Below are 24,099 nucleotides of genomic sequence, written 5' to 3' on the forward strand. Positions count from 1 at the left end.
TTCCGTGCTCTCTTCAACATTCCACTCTCCAGCACCTCCACATGTTCACCAAACCAGAAGCTCTCCGCACCCTGCATCTTGGGTATTTTTATGGAGATTTCATCATGTAGGCATGACAAATCGTAACTCCATTTCAAGCCCCTCTCACCTCTCTGGAGAACAGGAAGTAGGGCTGAAAATTCAAAGTTTTTAATCCTGGCTTGGACTTTCTGGTGACCAGGCCCCATCTAGGAGCCCACCAGCAGCCATTTCATTAGAACAAAAGACGCTCCTAGCGCCCAGGAAATTCTAAAATATTTAGGAACTCTCTATCAGGGACTAGAATCAAAGACCAAACATGAGAACAAAAGAGGCTCCTAGTGCTCTTACCATTTAGGAAATTATAAGAATTTTAGGAAATCTGTGCCAGGGGCAAAGACTAATATATATTTTTCTAATATTTTTAATGATATTATTTGTTTTTCTAATGAGTTTTAAAAAATAATTGTGTGAACATTTAGTGCCTAGCCTAGCTGATCACTAAAGCTTATAGTTCTGTCTTTATTGGAATATCTGATCTTCAGGTTCTCCTCCAGGAAGATTTACAATTTCAGACACTCTTGTTTCAAATTCTTATTTAAAACCTGGTTGGAAGTAATGTTATTCATGAAGGTCTAACTGAGAGGGTACTGTTACCCCTTCCCCTTCTATTCTAAAGTTTATCCTTGAATCAGGCAGGTACATTAGCTGGCCGTTCCCTTTACTGAATCATGACTTGGGCTTATGTCATCAGGTTGCACTGAGGAACTTAAAAAAAATAGGCTTTGATCAAAAACTCAGTATCATGGTTATTATAAAAGCAGAGGTTAAGGGCATGGCTCTGGAGGCAGATGCCTGGATTCTAATTCTGGCTCTACCCCCACCTGGCTATGTGATCAAATGTCAGTTTCTGTGCAAAAGAGGAATGAACCTACCTCAGAGTATCATTTTTAGAATCATATAAGGTAATGTATGTAGAGGTCTTAGTAAAACACCCAGCATATAGGAAATTCTCAATATATATTCATTTATATTGTAGGATACTGTTTGCTATATCACAGATAACCCCTTTATGAAGACCCTGAAATAAATTGCTCTTAACTTTCAAGACCAGGAAAGGTGAACCTTGAGGAATTTGTCTCTCTCTTGTGGGCCATGTGAATCTTGAAATGGTGTTTTCCTCTTTGCTTTAGCCACTTGGATGCTCAGAGCCCAATTAGTGCTTTATCTCTAGCAAATAAAAACAATGTGGTATTCATGTCCTGGATCACAATGATGATAATAAAAATATTATCTAGTATTTTTGGACACTTGCCCAATTAAATAGACCAAAGACTATTCTTTTAATTTTTATGTATTTATCTTCCCAATAGCAGAATGAGATAAACCCTATTAATCCTTTAAATGATGAGGACACTGAAGCACCTTATCTCTGGCTTTGGTCTGTTTCTTTACTCCTTTCTCCCTTTCCTTTTTTTTTTTTTTAAATAATCTATTGTATCCATTTTCAGAGTAGATTCTTTGGTAAGCCACCTCTTATATTTTCTTAACTAGATAAAGTGTAAGAAAGGTACTAAAATGTATATCTAGGGTCAGATTAGTTTAAATTTTTTAGTTGCATATGAAATTTCTGATCAAATTTATGTATTCCTACCTGTTTTTGGTGTTACCTGTTTAAATTAAGTCATTAATGAACAATTAAATATTTTTAATAAACACATGAATTCAATAAACAAATTTGTTCATTATTCATTGAAAAATGGTAAATATGTTATTTGTTTCCCAGTAAACTCAAGAATGAAAATGAAAAACAAATCATTTCCAAAGTCTGTGACATCTGATAGCTTGGATGGTATAGATAAATCTTTGCTCACCCTCATCCTCAGAAATCCTATTGCCATCTGGGTATCTTGTGGTGAACCATTTCTATCTCCAAATGGTAAGTGTTTTATTTTTGCTTTCTGTCAAGCGAGTACATGAAGGGAGAAAGAAATGTTTTAAATTACCTTAAGAAAATGAATTAAATGTGTATAATATCAACATAACATCACGTTTCTGCAAAGAACAGGCAGTTCATCATTTAATATGTATGCAAGGATAGCTATACTCCTATATTTGCACAATTGCCTGTTTTTTTTTTTTATTTTACTGGAATAGAGTATTCTGCATGGAAAAATGTCTAATTTAGTTGATAAAGAGATCCTTGGTCTATAAGACTGAGAATAATGGTATACATTAGAAAATAACAAATGAGTTTAATTCACACTGAAGACGACCTGTCTGCACATTTTCATTTTTAAGAATTGCACCCTTTAGGCTGTAGGTGGATGTTTAAAAAATGAATGGTTCCAAGCCTGGCTTTCATCACCTCCAAATAGTTTGTGGAAGTAGAAAATGAAATATGGCTATTGCATATGGTAAATCTATATAATAAAACAGCACTGTTCTTCTTCTTTTCCCCCCTCCATTCCATAAAGAAATGCCTTAAGCCCTGTCATCTTTCAAATGAGGTTTCTTTTAATGACCCTTACCTTTTAATTACTTGTTTCTAATTGAATCTATTTCTTGGAGCAGAAAGTTCTTTATAAATTATTGGCTTGCATGATAAATTACTGTTGATAAAAAGAATGCAAGATAAAATATCATGTATTTTTTATTATTCTAGCTTTGCAGAGAGCAGAAAAAATAGGAAAACAGAACTGGCAAAAAAAGGACAAAATTTTGGCTGATCTAGACACCATGAAACACAAAATGAGACAGTTAAAAGGTCTGTATGAACCTGTTTAGTTCTAAATGTAACCTCAGTTTACTGGTAGTTTTTTCCTACCTTTAGATAGCAGATGTTTAACCAAACACTGTATACTGTATTACAAAATCATTTGAGCAAGCCTAAAACCTAAAATATATTTTTAAGTACTGATTTTGTATTTATAAATATTACATTGAAATTATGTATCACATGATTTATATATACATTTTAAAAAACTGGAGAAAGTGTAGATCATATAACTACCCTATTGGTTTTGAAACAATTCTTAAACCAAGATTTTATGGGCTTTGGAATTAATCATTAAACAAGACTTTCTGTTATTTCTTGGGTGTTGCTTGGGAAGAAGTTTTGTTAAATAATCTGAGGAACTACTAAATTCTTCAAAGATTAGTGTCTTTATCTCAGAAAGGCTTCTTCTTATGCAGCATAAAATATGCTAATCAGAGACAAAAGTGATCAATTGATGATATTTGCCCTGTTCTTCCATTCTCTTTGTCACAGAATCTTAAGTTCCTGATCTTACATTATTCCTAGCACTTGAGACACCAAATGGTTCTTTGGGGAGAAATTATTATGAACTTTAGTCTGGGAAGGAATGTATTTCAGGCTTTCTAATTGTCATAGCAGGATTTCAGCTCCTGAGTATCTGCACTGTCTGGTGTCAGAAACTCATGAATCTTACTCCAATAAACAACACAATTAATCTGAAGGGCACTAGACAGCACTCTGGGTTGAAATGGCTATTTTTCAGTTTTTACCAAAAGAATTATTGGGTCTAAGTGAAAAGCATCTGTTATTGCTCTTGCTAACCTCTGCTACTCTAACTGCTAGACGTTTTTGCTTGACTGTCCCATGGACCTGTCCAAAACTGAAGTTATCCTATCCCCATATGATAACCATATCACCATTTCATTTCATTTCATTTCATTTCATATCATATCACATCACACTGATGCCTCCTTCCTTTCTTCTGAGACTTTACCACACTCCACTCAGGTGTTCTATCTCAGGGACCTAGGAGTAATCCTTGATATCTCCCTCTCCCACTATCTCTAAGCAAATATCAGTAAGTCTTGTTGCCTTGAATCTATTATTTCATTGAATAGTAGAATTCTAAACTTAATTCCCACAGTTATTGTTCAAGTTCAAGGTATTGTTATCTATTTGCAGGGTTATTGGAACAGCTTCTAATTGGCCTCCCCGCCTCCAGTCTTGATAGTAGTTTCCATTCTCTGCATAATGGAGACAATCTGGAGCTGGAGCGATTGTGCAAAAATGCGAAGGTGTTATGGTACTCCAGGCATACAACCTTTCAAAGCTTCTTATTATCTCTAGGGCAAAAGTGAAACTCCTTAATGTTGTCCTTCATGATCTGGTTCTCTGGAAACTTCTTCCTCCCTTTAACCACTCCACTCCACCCATCTGGACATTTTTTCAGCCCTCCAGACTTATCATGTGCCTTCTTAACTCTGAGCTGTTGAATTCAGTTCCCTCTGCCTCAAATTTTTCTCTCTTCTGTTCTCTTGGATTGCTTCTCATTATTCACCTTTCAGCTTACTTGTTATTTCTTCCTAAAAGCCTTTCCTAAAATTCCAAGTCAGGAACTGTGTGGTTTATCATACGCTGAACTTCCCCTCTAAAAGCCCTTGTCATTTTATTATAAATACCTGATCATGCAGCTGTCTCTCCTATTGTACATTATAAATGCTACCCCCTTCTTATTTGTTCTCTGAATAGTTGTGAAGTGTTTGAATTAAAGAATAAATGGAATTTCAGCCATTCACTCCAGTGAATTTTCTAAGCTCTCTTTATCAAATTAAATCAATAGAAGCAAAATATTAAAAATAGCACCTGGAAGAGCTGCTTTTACTGAATTCTGATTTTATGCCTTCAACTTTTATTATAATGAAGTATTAAAAGGTATTTTAAAGTTCAGTTGGCATCATCAGCACTATTACTGTTGAAAACAGTCTATTTGGTTAGATGGTGTCCTTTATCAGCAAATCCATTAATGTAGCTTCTCTTAGAATTTAGAACTAAGATAAATCTTGTCTCTACTACCAAACTGTTGTTTTCTGCTATTAAATGTAAATTCAGTGTTTACTTATATAATATCCACTCTGAGGATGGTCTTTTCTAGTTGTTGGGATTGTGTGGATAAATAAGAACAAGTTTAAATTCAGTTACCTATGGTTCCTGTTGGATTGTTAGCTTCTTGAGTATTGGACAAAAGAAGATGTTTGGGAGGTGTGAATAGCGGCCAAATAGATTATATCTTATTATTATAGCTATTGGTACATGCAACAAATGTTTATTGAGCATATACTGCGTGCAAAGTATGGTGCTAAGCTGATTTTACATTTCATTTGTAAGCATGATCATTCCTAATATTAATCAAGTACTAGTGATAACTTGGTAGGTAGGTTTTTTACGATTAAGTAACAAATGTCAAATACTTACCACATGCTTAGTATGAAATAACTCCTTCATAAATCTTAGAATAAGGGTTCCTGAGAAGGAAGCTCCTTTTCGCCCTTGGGGTCTTAAAAACTGATAAACAAATCTGAGGGCTGGCAGATTGAGCCAAAGTATCACCTTTATTACATATAAAGGCCACACTGGAATGTTTTATTTAGTGTGTTAAATGGATCTGCTAACTGAGACCCCAAATGAGGTGGACTTACCCTTTCAGGCACATAGCATGCTGAAATAGAACGGGCCCCTCCAATAAAGGAGAGGTATGAGACCTGTCCAGGTGAGATTTATAGTCTGAAAGAACAGCACAGCATGCATGTTCTCTAGCTTTCCCCATTAACAGTTAGGTAGTATCATCCCCTGTTCCCAATCTTATATGAAATATAATAGAATATATGGAAAATGCAATAAGAAAATAAAAAATAGTTTATTCAATGCATTTTTGTTTGGTTTCTATTTATTATTCTTACCTACATAAATAATAGTTCCTTACGAAAACCTTTCCCCAAACCAACACCTTTTGTGATGGATGACATTATGTCTCTTTATAAAAATTATAGTGTAAATGCTTTCATTTCCTTAAAACCATTAGAAACATGTTGACAAAAAACGAATAATGAATGTTTTTTGCTCTTTCTTATATTCAAATCCTTCTCTCTCACCAGTGTAAATGATAAACTATCAGAGAACTGTCTTTAGTTCAGCAAAATTTTAGTGGCCAAAATGCATTATAGATAAAATATTTATTGTGATATTATCCATAAGAATTTGTGTCATACATTAATATTGTCTACACTTTATGAATAGAGTCAGCTAGAAGCTATATTTAGCATAAATTTGTGTTATGCATTCTTTCTGGTGTCACTGTGGTCTTCTCCAAAACACGTTGCCTAATGGCATTGTCACTGTAACTCATCGGATGATTGATTCAATTATGTTTTCTCCACATCCATAAATTACATATGAATGCTTATTAGGTACATAGAGTTCTGATTTCCCTAGCAAAGTCATTGCTGCCACTTATTTTTATTGCTGGATCTATTTCCATAACCTTGAGCTATAAGAGCACAAATGCTTTATCCTCTAAAAGTACTGAATTGTTTTCCAAGGGTTTTGTTCATTGTCATGGTATGAAAATCTGCATGTTGAGTCCCCTGGCAACAAAATTAGGACTCAGCTTCATTTCAGTATTTATATTAAGTGTTACTTTCTCAAAGACTAGAGCAATAACTCCCATTACATGCTTTTACACACCCTGTAATTCCATGGTGCAAGACAATTACAATCAATTTTTGGTATAATCACTTCTTTGACATTGGCCTTCCCCACCAAAATGTAAGCCTTTGAGACAAGGGCTCGGTCTTGAACATGTTGGTATATGCATCATGCGGCACAATGCCTAACTCATAGCTGGTATTCAGCATAAGTTTCTAGAAGGAACATACAAAAGAAAGCATTATTTGTACTTAAGAAATTTAGAGATCCGTATGAGACTCAGTGCTGAGTATTTCTTCAACCCAGGAAAAGAAAACAATTTAATGTGTGACTTTTAAACCTTTTTTATGATGATTTAAAGTGGTCTAGCTGAAAGAATGCATAAATTCAAATCACCACACTTATTAATTTACATCTGTGATTCTTTAGACTACAGTATTCCAATAAATATTTTTTCTTACCACAGCTTCTTAAGAACCCAAAGGACACAGCAGAGGTGTCAGAAACTAATCGTGCTCGCGGGGTATTATTAGATAGAAAAAAGGGCCTCCTGTCTCTTGGGTTAATATTATTTTAGAAATACTTAATCCCTAGGCTGCTAAGCTAATTGTGGGGGAAAGGCTTATTATTAGTGAAGAGAACAAAACATATGTTCCATGACTGGAAGAGATGATGGGCTATATAGGTCATGGATTCTATTTGACTAAATTACCGCTGAACCATATCGTGGATGAGAGGCTGGGGCCAGTGTGGAAGTCAGCATGTTATCTTTCTTTTCCATCTGTACAGTGAGTATGCATATCCTGGCTATTTAAAGCCTCAAGCTCCCATATGAAGAGCCATTGTTAGATCTTATTACCTTAGGCATCTTTGCTTTTATGATATATTTAGTATTTTAGCCTCTGCTCCCAAGTGGAATGATTTATGCATAGAAAGCCAAACCAATTTATTTGAAATCTGAAAGCCTATCATCAGAAACAACATTTCCAGAGACTTCTTTCCCCAGGGCGACGGGTAGCAGCATGTCAGCCAACCACCATGGTTCCCAACAAAAGCCCCTTGCAGCCAGTGGTAGTGGAAGGAGGCTGGACTGAGCAGACGCAAGAGGAAATTAAACTCATGGACCTTATAAGGCATACAGAGGTATGATCTTTAGGACTACAGACATTATAGCCTCAGCCTCTTTTATAAGCTTTTGAAAGTACAATATTGAATTTTTAAATTATGCTATTAATATATTCTCGGCATCTGGTCAGTTATGACCACATAAGCATATGCCAAGCATTCAGTTGGCATTTGGAGAGTAGTTATCTAAGAGACAGCCAGCTCATATGAAAGTCTGTTTTGTTTGAATGGAGACCAGAAATTATGACCTTAGCAAAGAAGAGAAAAAGGCCCAGTGGATATGTACAAAGGTAATTATAATAAGTGTAGTCAAGTTGAGCCTTATGGCTTCATTGCTCATCACTCCTAAGGGTATGTCTCAATACATGGAAAGAGGAAGGAGCAAAATACTAATTGCAATGGAGACATTCAGAAGTGAGGAATTCAAAAAGCAGTTTCAGTCCAATTGATTAATCAGTCAGGATTGCCAGACATAAAAAAGTCCAGAAGAGAAAGGTCAGCTGTTGAGAGAGGATTGGGGATAGAGACCTGGGACAACTTTCTGCTTTGTGAAGTTTTTCATCAAAATGATGTGTTCTTATTTAGTAGGATTTCTCAAATAGTGAAATGTGTTCAGTCTAAATCTTAGGCGTGTGCCCAAGTCAAGGTTACTAGAAAAAAAGAAGTTGACATTGCTAGAAATATGACTTCTTGCCAAGCTAAGAAGGATAAATCACTGACCAGGGAATGAATGCAAAGCATTGAACTAGGACATGCTTGAAGTAGGATGAAAAGCTGCCTGGCAGGGATCTGGCAGAGTATAAGGGTGGCTGCTGTATTTTAAAAGACAGAGAGTAAAGATTTAAACAACAGTCATGTACATTCCCTTAAGCATTTCTTGGTTAAAGAAAATGATGTTGTGATTCTAATCAAAAAGTCGTTTGTTAGATGCAGAGAAATCACTCAGTAGGAGAAAGACCATGCCCAAATCCAAAAACACATCTCTATTCCTTTCTCCAAATTATGAATGAAAGTTAAGATCTTTGTCAAAATAAGCAACTTATTACTACTCTAATGATTATTATTGCCTATGGTGATTCACTTAAGCAATGAGAATTTAACACACTTCCTAAATTTTTTCAGTATAATGTACATTATAAGATATTTCTGTCTTTCATCATATTAGACACACACACGTGTACACACACAAAACAGATAATTCTCTAACCATGACATTCTCTGGGATTTTCTTAGCAGGCATACTTTTCTGGAGTCCAAGAATTGCAATCCAAGAGAAATTCTCCAATTGCTCCTAAATGTAGAACGCTCAAGAAGAGCAGCCTGTATAAGCAACCCAATGCAAAGCGAGTATGGGTTTATCTAAATGGAGGCAGACCTGAAGATGGCACCTTTGCCCGGGGCAAAACCATTTCAGAGGTAAACCTAGTGTGAAAGGGCATTGTTTCATAGGCCTGGGTTCAAACTCCAGCTCTGACATTTCTAGATTGTTAGGTCAGGCAAATTATTTTACCTCTCTCACCTCATTTTCTTATCTGTAAAATGGGAATAATACTTTCCTCACAGGACTTAGATGATGATTACTGAGCTTATATGTGTGAAAGAATGGAGCCCAAGGCTACTGGACATCATGTGTACATCAGAAATGATGTTTGGCCAGGTGAAAACAATGGCAGTTAAACCCATTGCAGCTAAAGAGTAAAAACCAAACGTGAAGATAATTTAAAATAGTTTTCCTGTCCTATTTTAAAACCCAGTTCACAGGAGAGTGATTGTTCGTTCACTAGAAATGTTCTCCATGGTAAAACAATGATTTTCATTAGAAAAAACCTATCATATTCTTGTTACCCAGAATCCAGGAACTAGAGTAAACTTTCCACTTTCTAAAATTAAAATATTAACTAAGAAAAGATGAGTAGCAGTTCATTTATGGTTTCAATATCAAGAATATGATTCTAAAACCGGGCATTTTGTCTTAGTCTTTAAATAAAAACTATGAATAACTAATAAATGGATTTGGGTAGAATTTTTTTTTTGTCTTTTGTCTTTTTAGGGCTGCACCTGCGGCCTGTGGAGGTTCCCAGGCTAGGGGTCCAATTGGACCTACAACTTCCGGCCTACACCACAGCCACAGCAATGCCAGATCCAGAGTTGAGTCTGCGACCTACACCACAGCCCATGGCAATGTTGGATACTCAACCCACTGAGCGAGGCCAGGGATCAAACCCACAACCCCGTGGTTCCTAGTCAGATTCGTTTCCACTGCACCATGACGGGAACTCTGGATTTTGGTAGAATTTTTAAACATCTTATTTGTTGCAGTGTTATCTTATAGTAGTTGTTTGGTTTTATTATTTTGTGAAGTATTTTCATAACTTTTTTCTGGGACAAGAGGAAGCCACATAAAGATGAGATGTTGGTGGGGTATGATGGTGCAACAGACTAGCCTGGAGGGGTTTTTGGAGGCTGATGGGCACGTAGAACAGCAGGGCCACCTCTGCCGAGCTGTGCTGCTGAAAGTTGGTGATCTCAAAGTGTGAGGGAGACCACTTCTCTTTGATAAGGACTTGGAATAAGAACTGTGAAAGCAATTGCATTGCATAACTTGACTACCAGTTTGCTGTACTTGAGAAAGAAGAGATAAAATGCAGAAAATAAACTCAAAATTAGGGGTACAAGTAAAGGAACTTCATGCATATGGGGGAAAAAAAGAAAGTGATTTTTTGAAAATAGAGTGAAAGCTTTTCAGGAGAGAAAATCCTGGAGGAGTTTCTATAACAAAGCTGAAATGTTTCTTTCTTGACTCTTCAAAAATCACAGTTCATATTTTAGATGCTAAGTCTTAAAATGCATGTTATTGCACCTAGAATTGCTATGTTAGTATGAGAGTGTAAAATGATTAATAAATAGATGAAGAGTAGAGCAAGGATGATAGGATTAAAGATAGCCTGTCAGACTCAGCATAGCAAAAACTTAAAGTAACCTTAGCATAAATTACATATACCTGGTGAAGGAATGGCTTTTTGATTTATGTGGCTCTCATGTAGCATATAAAAGGGATAGACTGGGAATTTGGGGTTAATAGATGCAAACTATTGCCTTTGGAATGGATAAGCAATGAGAGAGCCTGCTGTATAACACTGGGAACTATTTCTAGTCACTTATGATGGAGCATGATGATGTGAGAAAAAAGAATGTATACATATATGTGTGACTGGGTCACCTTGCTGTACAGTAGAAAATTGACAGAACGCTGCAAACCAGCTATAATAGAAAAAATAAAATTCATTATAAAAAAATAAAAGGCATTCCATACATATTATTCCACAATCATATGAATCAATTAATGAAGTACAACTTTTTAGAGGATAATGTGGCTGTGCAAATCATAAGAAAATGCACTTCTATCCCAAGGATAATTTCATGAATTTATGCAAAGATCATTTGGTATTATGGGGCTATTTATAACCCAGATATATTAGAAATAAATATTTTGCTTAATCGCTTCTCGGCCTTTTGGCTAAGATCAAGTGAAATATTTTGCTTAAATGCATTATAGTGCATAGGATGGAATATAATAATAATTAAAATCAACTTTAGAGAAAATAATGATAATGAAGATGTTCAAGATAAACTAAGTGAAAGAAGAGTGATATAAAACAAAGAGTTTGAGTCTATATACATTCATGCACATGCCTAAAAAAATGATTGGAGGGATTATATTTTTGAAAGTGTTTATTGGATGGTCTTATCACTGGTGACCTAATAAAAGTGGCATTTCTTTCTTACTTTTTTCTTTGAGTTCCATATTTCGTTAAGATGAACACAGCATGTCTTTGTAAGAAAAAATGCATTTGCTAAGGAAGCTGACATTCCTTTTAGAGAAGTATAACAGCACATGGTATAAAGGTCAGATGAGTAGGACATGTAGGAGGTTCAATACGAATTCAGAGGAGGGGAACATTGTTCCCACCTAGGGTGAAGGAGAAAAATTCCACAGAAGAATCAATCAGGACTTCAGATGGAACTTGAGAAATGGGTAAGAGTCAATATTTAGGCAGAAAAAGCACTAACAAGGAGGAGGGGCACCACACAGAGGTATCGGTGTTGGAATTCATAAATCATAGAAGTAGATGGTGCTTGCACTGAGGCATAGGAAGAGATACATACAACTGGAGAGACTGTTCAAAAGCATGTATGGTGGGCACCATATTCTGTCTATATTCGACTACCTGGGCTGCCATAACAATACCACAGATGGGGTGGCTTAAACAACAGAAACTGATTTCTCCGTTTCTGGGGGCCTGGAAGTCCGAGGTCAGGTTGCCAGCAGTGTTGGCTTCTGATGGTAGATGACACTGACTTGTGCCCTCACCTAGCCTATTCTCTGTGCACATGTGGAGAAGGAGAGCCCTAGTATCTTTTCAACCTATGAGTTTTGGGGAGGACATAGCTCAGTACATTACACTACCCCAGACTAAGGTGTATGAGCCACTAGTTGCCTCTGCCTAAGGTAGTGGCATAGTCAGATCAATGTTTTGGGGAGATTAATGTGGCCTCAGCGTGTAGAAAGATACTTAGAAATGTCTAGAAAGTTTTCTGCATATTATTTCTTCTTTTGCTTTATTAAAAAATAAAATAAAATTACACTTGAATCTAAGTCTCTTAGAAATATTCCATGAAATATAAGAACAATTCTGAATAAACCAAAGGTAAATATAGAAATAACTAGAAATCTGAAATAACTGAGTTTTTTGTGTATCTTGCATTATTTGTGTGATGAATAAAAAAAAACAAGTAAAATCATAGAAAATACTTATTTTTAAAAGTGTTCTTTCTAATCTCTTTCTTTTCTGTTCTGTTTTTGTTTTGGGGGATCTGCATGAGAGTTTTAGTGATTAGTTAGAAATGTATCCTTTCAGGCCATCAGGTCATAATTTTTTACTTCAGGAGAGTGGGCTATGTGTGTGTGTGTGTGTGTGTGTGTGTGTGTGTGTGTGTGTGTGAAACAAGAAAACAACAGGAAGAGTAAGGTTCCATTTTAACTGGGGGAATCTGGCTAACAATGCCTATTCCAAAGTAGCTCAGAGTTTCCATAGATGGTACTTTCACCAGAAGAATGAGGAACAGAGTGCATTTCAAAGTGCGTTCACTTTACTTTCTGTAATGAAACCCCCAGATGGTAGTTGAATCCCATCAAATGTCGGCTTTCCCTCAGCCTCTTTCACTGCTGTGGCTATTCTGGATGATTGAACCGCATTCTCCCTATCCAGTCTTTGAACATGGCTGGAGCAACTCTCATCACCAACTGTGGTAGGCTCATCTGTCATCAGTGCACCAAGCGGCCCCCTTTCTGGGGTTAGTGGCTTTTTCTTCAGGGCCATCATCTTTCTCTGATTTATAACTGTCCAGGTTCTTCCTTCTATGGTCCTGAAGCATCTGTCTCCTCCCATCCCTGCACCATCTCTCTAATTCTACAGAATCTCAAAACCAGTGTGTTCTCTCACAGCTAAGCACAGTTCTGAATGCATGAGTGCAAGGTGAAAGAATGAGAAGCAGATTTCTTTGATTTGTAGAGGCAAGTACCTTATGTCCGCAGGGAATATGAAATGGTTCTGTGATGCCCATGTGCCCTGCCCTGAGAGGACCTGGTCTCTGAAAACACAAAAGAGACTGTGGGAAAGGAATACATAGAACACTGTTCTTTTATTAAGAGCTTTTGGTGTTGCAAAAATTATAAAAATTTGATTTATACTACTCTCTTTAAAAAAGGTACTTGAGTAAATTTAGGGGTGTTTGAAAAACTGAGAATTAAGGATGTCAATAAAGGTGATAAGCTAACTAGATATTTTAGAAATTACTTGTACTAAAAATGCCTTTTTTCAAATTTATGTTTAAAATATTTTTTATTTTATTTTTTATCTTATTTTTATTTTTGTATCTTAGCAGTGTTTTGTATAAATAGATCTTTGTGAGAACCAAGTGAAATAGCTCTAGATTTAATTCATATTTTGTATTTAGTATGTGTTTTTATTAAATAAAATTCATCTTTCTGATAAACAGGAAACACAATGTGTCACAATGTCTATAGACTAGTGACATTTTAGGAATAAAGTAGGGGGAAATATAGGAGTTAGCTTTTCAAGCTACAGGAGTTTCTCCCAGAGACCTAACTACATATTTCTGGGATGGCTCCCCCCTGCTCCCAGTCCAGATAGAAACTCAGCTATCATACATTGGTTGCCTTGGAGCAGAAAAAAAATAATAACCACTATAAACTGAATTATGCCCTCCCATTCTTATGTTAAAGCCCTAACTCCCAACGTGATTGTATTTGGAAATAGAGCTTTTAGGAGGTAATTAAGATAAATGACGACCTAAGGGTGGGGCTCTAACCTGATAAAAATTGTGGGTTTATAAGAAGAGGAAAAGAGAAATGTTTCTCTCTTCTCCCATCCTATGAGGACACAAGAAGGCAGCCGTCAGTAAGCCAGGAGAAGCTCTCCCTAGAAACCAAATCAAACCTCACATTGATCTTGACTTGCCAGCCTCCAGAACTGTGAGAAATAGATTTCTGTTGTTTGAGCCACTCAGTCTAGGTATTTGTTTTGGCAGCCCCAGCAGACTAAGATAGCGACTGTTGTTACGCAAAATTTAGAAAAATTGCAAAACCATGTGAAACCATATGAATCTATTGTCATCACTATGAATTTTTGATTATTTGAATAACATTTGTTCTGTTTTCTAATTATGAAACAATGCAGTCATTGTATTAAAATTAGAAAAAGAGCACTAAAAAGCAGATGAAAATTCTATCACCCATAAATAACCAGTTATTATAATTTTAGTAGCTGTACTTCTATTGGTTTATACACAGTTGTTTATATATTTGTTTGCCATTGTGATCATAGCAGATCATGTGGTATATATAATTTTGCAACCTGAATTATTCCCCTAACAAACTACTGTGACATTTTCCCCGTCGAATTTAACATTCTTTAACAAAACGTTATTTTCACTGGCATCATAATCTTCTATTAAATGGATAGGTTATTACTTATTCATCCAATTTTCTATTGTTTCTTTTTTAGATTGTTTTTAATTTTTTGCTGTCATAAATCATGATGCAATGAACACACCTATATATACATTTTTAAATTATTTTCCTCAAATAAATTCTTAGAAGTATTCCTAGGTCAAATTATATAAATATGCTTGAGAATTTTGAAAGCTATTGCCAGATTGCTTTCTAGGCATATTTCAGGAATTAATGTTCCTCTAAGTAGTGAATTAAAGTCCCCACCTGCCTGCTATTTTCAGGAGCTATCAACAGTGCTAACTGTGGTCACTTTGAAACATGCATTTGCAGGTTGACCGGAGAGAATGTTATATCCATGTTTTAATTTATATGTCTTTAATTACTTGTAAAAGTGATTTTGTTTTGCTTTATTTCACCATGTATTAGTAATCTGTGAATTTCTGTTAAATACCTTGCTGTTTTTCTGTTGAAAGTATTTTTCACACTGAAAATGAATTTTCTTTTTGAAAGTAGCAAGCCTACTACGTGTAACTTTTGTCAGATTTACTGTAACAACTTTCAAATTTGCCATTGTGTCTGGGAGATTTTTCAATGTACAGAAATTAATATATTTTAAAAATTTGTTCTTTGATTTTCATGTTCCAATAGTATTTTTACTATCCGTAGGTCATACAAAGATTCATCTGATTTTTCTCAAGGTTTTTTGTATAATTGTGTTTTTCCCTTTTACTTTTTAAATTGTGTGAAACTTCCTTAGGTGTAAAATTTGAGTGAAGCTATTTTCTCTGCTTTATTTTGTTGGCTTAAAATTATTATCTCAGCCCTATTTAATGAATAATCTTTTTTGTTCTCTCTGCTGAATTGAATACAAACTTTATAATATACTAAAATTTTATTAGCTCATGCTTTTAGCTATCTAATTACTTTTAGAATTACCATAGCTTTTTAAATGTATTTTAATAGCTGATATGAGTTGCCTATTGTTACATTTTGTTTTCAGATTTAACTTGAATATACTTGCCTGTTGACTTTCATAGATGAATTTTGGAATTACATTTCAACACCCCAAAAAACATCTGATGGGGTTTTGACTGTAGTTGAGTTAGGCTATCAATTACGTTCATAAGAATTAACACATTTTACAATATTCAATCTTCGCAGCTATATTGAATTCTGTGGCATTGTTTTATATACATATAATTTTTTTTGTCCTTCAGTAAATTTTTTTATAAGCATCTCAAATTTTTACTTTTTTATTAAGCAATTTTTTGTTATTAATTTCTCAATCTGTTTATATAAATTTTAATAGAATCCAGTTATATTAAGTTCATATGCTAATGATGTTGCCTACTCTTTTTGAAACTCTTAAATTGATTTATTTTGGGACCATTTTTATAGCAGTTATATCATGTTCCAGTGGTCTTACTGCTTAATATTAGTCATTTTATATTACGACTTTCCAATGGTAAAGGAATTTGATTTATTTTCTAATAATCTGAAATGCATGTTGGTGGTATGTTTTCTGAACTTTTGTATATATAAGGATATCTTTTATTTCCTGTAACCAGAAGTAATAATTTAGCTGGATATGAATTCTTATATTGAAAACTTTTCCCCTAAAATCTTCATAGATTCTACTCCATTTTCTTTGGTATTCATTGTTGCAGAAAACAATGATCTAACATAATTAAATTTTCCCCCATGTCTGAAATTCGTACTTTTTGCCCAGTTGTATTTAAATGCTAGTCATTTTTTCATTAACTTTGCCTTATCCTGGGTTAGCCTATTTGATCTAGAGACATAGGTCATTATTTAAAACAGGAAAATTTTCTTCTATTTTTTTGGTAATTGCTTAAGTTTAATTTATTCTGGATTCTTCTCTAGTAACATCAATAATGTATATCTGATATTTTGACAGTCCAGATGTTTAACTTGTCTCTCATAAATTTTGTCTCATCCTTTCCCTATATTCTATGAGATTTCTCTAAACTTAGTCCTCTAATACTGATTTGATTTTCTACAGTATTGAGTCTGCTTTCTCCTGCTTTTCAGACAGAGTTTATTCTACTATTGAGTCTTTTATTTCTTCATCTTCTCATTTGGCTCTCTATTCATCCCAATTTAAAACTCTGTTTCTGCCCTTGCCAGCTGTGTGAACTTAGCTGTGATATTTAACCTCTCTCTTCTCCATTTTCATCTCCAAGAGAGTATAATAATTATTTCCATAGGATAAAATTAGGTTGTCCTTAGAAACTTTTAGAAAAGTTTCTAGCTGATAGAAATATGCCAAAAAAATCTAACTCCTGCTATCGTAACCATCCTCATCAATATCGTTGCCATCATAATCTCTGCCTGCATCTGCACTGCTCCTTTCCTTTAAGCTGTTGGCATCTTATTTGTGTGCATGTGTGTGTGTGTTCATGGAAGTCATATTTTATCAAACTTGGGGGGAAAAACAGATACTCTTTAAAATGTATTTGTGCTGTAAATCTTTTTTTAAATCTTCACCTCTGTACAGACACCTTTTTATGTTGTAAAATATTTTATAAGCATATTGTTGCTGATGTTCATTTTTCTATTTATATCTCCTTGTACAAGGAGAGGTGTCTTGACAAAAAACATTAAATCTCCTTGTACAAGAGAGATGTCTTGACAAAAACATTAGATCTCCTTGTACAAGGAGAGATGTCTTGAAGAAAAAAATAGCTCTCTTTCATTACCCTAAATTTTGACTTGGGGCTGTCAGGATCATCCCCTGGATCTTAAATCAGAATCAAATTGCTATCAATTGACTGTTATTTAGCAAGGGGTGTAGGACAGCACTTAAGTCCATTCTGCCATTGCTCTTCTCTGACCATCCCACTCTACAGGTGGGAATGTATTCTTAGATAATTTCAAATATCCAAGCATTCATCCTTTACTCAAAATAAGGGTGAAAATTGCACTCTCTGAATTGTACTACCTCACTTTCATATTATTATTCATTTTCCAGATGCAAGATGTCATTATGTGCCCAGTTCTGCCTCTTGCCAGGCTGCCTTGTTGTGAGTTGTAGCCCCTAATTCATTCTATAAAAGGAAGTATTGGAGGTGACTTGAGGTTTCTGTGGACCTGGCTCCTTTCCTTCGTCTTGGGAGAACAGGTGTATGACCTGTGTGATAGGTAAAAGTCATACAAGCAGATGTGTGGAAACCTCTTTTCCTCCTGCTTGCTTGTATTATTTTGTCTTAAAGTGTTAACTCACACTAATGGAACCACCCTTAGGAGTCTAGCAACAGGTTGACTAATCTTTTTAGTACTGTTTACACTTTGTATCTGCACATACAGCTTTTATGACTATTTCAAGGAAATTTGAGAGAAATTGAATTAGGGCCCTATAAATAGTTTTTTTTTTTTTTTTTCAAATATACCATTTGAAAAAAAAAAAAAAAAGTCTTTTGATCATAGGATCATAGAATCAGGGATGTTAGACCAAAACTTTGATTTTTATAGTTGAAGAAACTCTTTCATGGGAAAGTTCCCTGACTTGTCTGAGGTCAGACAAAGGCCAGAACCCAGGTTAGTGTTTGTTCTTCTAGCTCCTTGCCCATTGGAAAAAAAAAAAAAAAAAATTGAGGTATTCTGACAATTCTAGATTCTTCAAGCCAGGGTCTTTCATATTTAGGCATTTTTTAAACAGCAGGAAGTCTCTACACTTGGAAAAATAGAGAACTGCAAGGAGAAATCCACTGACAAGCAGTGAAGCTCCTCACTGGTTAACCATATTAGGGAACCTTTGTAAGCCCCTCTTCCCATCTCTTTGTATACCCCTTTCTAACAATGATAAGTAAAATGGATATTCAAATCAGTATAATAATTCTCTTAAAGGAGTTGATTCAGTAATACCTAATTATGTTGTGACATTCCACACCCCAGTATGTCTGTCCCTTTGTGTTTCAGCTGCTAGACGACTGCTCCTCACGGCTCAAACTGGCCCACCCAGCCAGAACACTCTACACCCCTGAGGGAGAGCCAATTCACTCGTGGGACGACATAGAAAGAGACATGGTCATCTGCGTGACCACAGGACATGGCTTTATTACCCCAAAGGGTAGGGATGACAGTTTCTTTTCCACCAAGTTTTTGAAGAAGTCGCTTGTTTCTTCAAAGAGCTTATCTACCAAGTTTTTATACCTCATCATGATGACTTTTAATAATTATCCGCCTCCACACTTTTCTACTCCATGTTAGTACAGTTAAGTTCATGTATTTATTTGCTGGAACCTCACCGTTGGCAACTATTTGCTCTAAAGAATTCAATCAAAGTTCTGTTAGTCTTGAGTTTTATCCAAGGGGTTTATTTGCAGACGTGCTAAAGGGCCTCTCTGAAGGTGTTCCTTCTTTTAGCATGAACCCTGAGAAAGTGAGTCTTCCTTGACTTCCTACCTTGCAAGTTATTTAAAATAAGTTTCATTAATAGAAGTATACAGTTTACAATTTGATTTTTTTAGTAGTAAGTAAATATATGTTTGTCTTATTATCTGTTCTTTGATAATTTTCTTTGATATATGTTAGAAATAGAAACAAATATGCATATGTTATTAAATCAACTCTTGTCCTTTTCCTATATATCCTGAGGAATGTAAAACCTCTTTTTGGTGTAGGTATACATTAGCAAAGACATAGTTTTCAGGATATTCTGAAGAACATTGGTATCATTTTATTTTATTTTTTTCTTTTTATAGCCACACATGCGGCATATGTACGTTCCCAGGCTAGGGGTCGAATTGGAGCTGCCACTGCCGACATACACCACAGCCACAGCAACACCAGATCCTAGCTATACCACAGCTTGTGGCAGCGCCGTTTCGTTAACCCACTAAGTGAGATCAGGGGTTGAACCCGCCTTCTCATGGAGACAGTGTCAGGTTCCTACCCCACTGAGCCATGATGGAAACTCCACAATGGTATCATTTTAAAAGAAAATAAAAGATTAGGAAGTGAATTACCTGGAAGCCCTAAAATAACTAATGCTAGATTATTTCTTTTAAAAGTCACCATAAAATTATTACTGCTATGTTGTAAATAAGGCATATAAACCAAAACCTTTAAAACAGCTGCAATCATATCTTTACATTTAGCCCAGAAGGGACAAAAGTATAGGAATGAAAACTAAGAAGTGGGAAGACAAGGATTTATTGGGATGCCTAGCACTGATCTGAAGATGCTACACATGTTCTGCCAGCACCATTCTACACCAAGGAAGAGGCACCAGTCTTTGTATTCCTTGTATTTGATTGTCCCTGTCTTCACCATTACCCCTCACCCCAGCTCTTGGTGACCCTCACTATGTGATTACTTAGAAGAACACACCAAAAATGAGGTTCTTATCATCAATAAGTATTAGTTGACAGCTTTCTGTGTTCCCAAAGTGCATAGCCTATAAAAGAAATATAAGCCATGGTTCCTTCCCTGAAAGAGTTTTCGATCTAATTAAGTGTATGAACACACTTGAAAGAATTGAATGCTAAGCAAAGTAATGGTGCAGTGGAAGGTACTTTCTGGTCTCTTTGTTATTTATGCTAAATCTTTCATACTCTTGGAATGGCCTTCTGTTGCCTGTATCCCACCCTCCTGGCCTCACTGTGTTCATTGGGCCTTTCTGATAAATAAAGCTAAGTATGCTTCAGGCAACCCAGCCAAAAGTGTATCCAAAACACAGAGAGAAATGTAGGCCTCTTTCCCAGAAGCAAGCTTGTTACCAATAAAAACTGTGAAAGGAAGAGAGGAAACTGGAAATGCAAATATTACTCTCCTATGTTGGCTCTGTGAACCTTTGACAAGGCTATGTAGACAAACTTTCATTTTTACATCTTCAGTTCTTTAACCACGTGGGTTACTGTGGTGTGAAAGGGTTGTTTCTTTTCTTCTGAAAATAGGTCCCCATATTTACCTTCATATTGGAAGTGTTAGTGGTTCCTTCTAGTTGTCTAAGTTCTTTTCAGTGGGTGATATATGTTCTAGAAAATTTGTCTGGTAGCAGACAATCTAATTTAGTTGCTCTTTAGAAAATTATTTTACCATATGGGTTGCCATTTTATTATTTTTCCTGAAATAGTTAAGTGAAAAATAATCATTTAGTAGAAATCTAAATATTCAGAATGCTTTAAAAAAGAGAGAAATGCTACTAGTGTGTGTGTGTGTATATATATATATATATATATTTATACATACATACATGTGTGTGTATACTTATACAAAGGGACATCTAATTAATCATTCCACTTATAATTTTTCTGTTACCTGCTGGCTTAACTATGTAGTAGAAAATAAGGTAGCTTGGGAATTTCAAAATTAAACACCCAATCAGAACTTATTTTTTGTGTTACAATGTAAAAACATTTAGCATGTGAAAGTTAGTTATCAAAGAATCACAATGGGTCTTTGAAAAATGGATTTATTTTGGCAAAACAAATCAAACGCTGTTAGAATGGTTTCTTTCACATAAACCCCCAACAAAATTAAAAGGGTGCTTTATGCCATTTGTCATCAAATTTGAACACTGTTCTCAATGCTGTGTTTACCATCTTTTCAGTGGGTTCAATTTTTAGACCACTCCTAGGTTAGCTTCCAACTCAGGCTTTATAAAAAGCTTGGAAGGAAGCCCTCTCTAGCAACTGCCATTCTGTAGAAATTCAAAGAATGTTAACACATATCTGATGTGATAAGCAAGTCAAGTGTGTAATGAGAGAGGCCAGCATGGGGGGAGTTGAGGATTTCTGAGGGATCTTCGAGTTTTTCGTCATCCTGAATTTTAATTATTTTCTGTAAATACACTGACTTCTTTCTCAAAAAAAAAAATTTTTTTTTTTTAACAGAGTTAAAGCAACTGGTGGAGGTCAGAGCAAATTATGCCAGAATCTGCAGGCAGCAGGGCCCTCAAGCCACAGACATTGTGTTGTCTCCATCTGCAAAGCTGCAATCTCTGGTAACTCTCCACAGTGAATTTCTATCACAGACATCATAGTTTAAGGTGCATTTCACTTGGGGTAGTCTCTGTGGATGTATTCGTATACTTACTTGCATATGGTGCTTAGTCATCATTTTTAATTTGATGCAATCTCTTTTAATAGTTACATGCTCTGCATTTTATTTATTTATTTATTTTTGCATTTTAGGGCTGCACCTGCAGTCTATGGAAGTTCCCAGGCTAGGGGTTGAATAGGAGATGCAGCTGCTGGCCTACACCACAGCCACAGCATCGCAGGAACCAAGCCCTATCTGTGACCTACACCACAGTTCACAGCAATGCTGGATTCTTAACCCACTGAGTGAGACCAGGGATCAAACCTACGTCCTCATGGATACTAGTTGGGTTCATTATCGCTGAGCCACAACAGGAACTCCTGCTTTGCATTTTACATGGAGTGTCATTTGATGCCTCAAATTTTCTTGGAAAGGCAACAAAACTAGACAAAGCAATGCCAGTAAAATAACTATCTTAGGTGTATTTTCTTGTAGGAAAAAACCAGGAAACTACTTGTTTTTACTGAAAAATAATTTAGTGGGGTCAAGTAGTATATATTATCATATATACTTCTTTATTGCTATATTATATATAATTCGATAATAAAACAAACTCCAGTAACTAATATGTATACATATATATGTATAAAATTTCATGGGGTCAAGTAAAATAAATAGTATTTTATTTTATTATTTATATATGTTATATATAAATAAGTTAAATATATGACATATTATTTATATATATATTTATTATATATAAAATATATAATTTTTTAAATATATGATTTTATAAAATATATAATATATTATATATAAAATATATATTATATATGAAATATATAATAAATATATATAAATGTATACTTATATAATTTGATACTAAAAAAGGCTCTTTGACACCTAATGCTAAATTTGGCTCAAATTGACATTTTTTTCTGACTCAACCACCATATTTCCAAACCTTCCTGCTAAAATTCTACATTTACTAAATGAAAATGAACTGGCTGTGGCCACCAAACCACATGAATTGCCTTTGCTCCTCCTTCTTCCCTTCAGTCTGGCCTGTGGTAAGGCTCCTTATGAGGCACAGCTAGAAGTTGTTCACAGGGGTGAAGCTGGATAATTCCTGACATAAGCTCAGTAGCCAAAAGTGGTAGATGGTGTCTTCAACATAGAAACTTAGGGAAAGGATCTATGTACTATTTGAAAGAAAATTCATATGTAAGAATTTTTCTTAAGGACTCAAGAGAGAGCCTTAGCAATCTTACATTCAATCCTACAGGAAGAGACCATAGCTTTTAATTTCTTTTTGTGACATAGAATCTTTTTTTTTTTTACAAAATAGACATGACAAATCAGAGTTTGGGTTCTGGTTCTGGTGGAAAATTTGCAGAGACATGCTTTTCTCTCCCTTCCTCTGAAAGCCACTCATGTCTCTGTCTGCATATAAATTGCAACCTGGCTAGGTGTGTACAGAATGGCTCAGCTGGGCTCACTCCTCAATCCACCACTTTAATGTGATGCAAGAAGGCGGGAGATCATTTCTACTGAAGGGGGCTCTTGGTAATCGCCACAAAAGGCCTGGTATTTACTCCCAGTCTGCAAATCAGTAGGGTTGCATGAATAAATTCCGGCTGCCTCTGACACCACTAAAAGCAGAGCACATGGAGGTAAAATTTCATGTTATACACATCCACAGCAGTTTGCCCTTTCACAGACATCTTCTCTATGTGTTGTGCCATGTTAGAGACGAAGGCTTTCCAGAACAGGTTTGTGATATGTAGGGGAAAAAGATTGCACGTGACCCCCCACTTTGCATTTCCTTTTGTGTAACAAGAAGGGTTAAAGAATATGCTTCAGGTCAGAAAGTGGGCCAGTACCTGCTGGGCCTCTTCTTACAATGACTGGATTACAATCCCCATAGACACAGAACTTGTTATTTTTTTTTCAAAATTCCTTGAAAACAAAGGCATTTTTCCAGGTGCAAAAGTACCTATCATTTTGCTGCCAAGGAAAAGTTGAGTCGCTACGAAAATGGCATAATTTCACCGTGGATCAAATGTGCACATTCTTGTGAAGTCTTCACTGTTGCCTGTGAACACGCCTGAAGCGAAAATTGGTAATATCACACAACATTGTATCAAGCACCAGGAGACATAAGGCAAAACTCTTAACTGAACTTTCCTATTACTAGTAAATGGGATTTTAGATGTAATATAACAGTCATCAACACATCACATTTTACCAGCAAGCAGCAACACTTACTTTGTCGACAACGGCTTGCCCAGGATATCTTGGCAGCTCATAGCCACTTTTAACTTAGACTACGAACAGCCCTGCTCTTTCCTTATTATTGACCTTCCTCTTTGGTTGGCTGGAAGGTGGACTGGGGAGCAGTTACCCCACCTTCAGCGAGGACTATGGGATAAGACTTTTGCAATTCTTTTCAGCC

The 24,099-nt window shown here is 35.6% G+C and overlaps 1 protein-coding gene across 8 annotated transcripts in view; it reads left to right on the forward strand.

Annotated features, from left to right (window-relative positions):
* Nucleotides 1–24,099, forward strand: part of LOC100517025 — a 431,209-nt gene that overhangs the window by 393,123 nt on the left and 13,987 nt on the right. For 6 of the 8 annotated variants that reach the window (XM_021085287.1, XM_013994471.2, XM_021085291.1 and 3 more), the window contains 6 exons: nt 1,805–1,957; nt 2,684–2,785; nt 7,485–7,621; nt 8,837–9,019; nt 18,579–18,729; nt 21,497–21,606. In XM_021085287.1, coding sequence (XP_020940946.1) covers nt 1,805–1,957; nt 2,684–2,785; nt 7,485–7,621; nt 8,837–9,019; nt 18,579–18,729; nt 21,497–21,606 — 836 coding nt within the window. Of the gene's footprint in view, nt 1–1,804; nt 1,958–2,683; nt 2,786–7,484; nt 7,622–8,836; nt 9,020–18,578; nt 18,730–21,496; nt 21,652–24,099 lie in introns of all 8 variants that reach the window. The other 2 variants (XM_021085289.1, XM_021085290.1) reach the window with 2 other exon arrangements.

Source organism: Sus scrofa, chromosome 2 (genome assembly GCF_000003025.6).
Source record: "Sus scrofa isolate TJ Tabasco breed Duroc chromosome 2, Sscrofa11.1, whole genome shotgun sequence".
NCBI lineage: Eukaryota > Metazoa > Chordata > Mammalia > Artiodactyla > Suidae > Sus > Sus scrofa.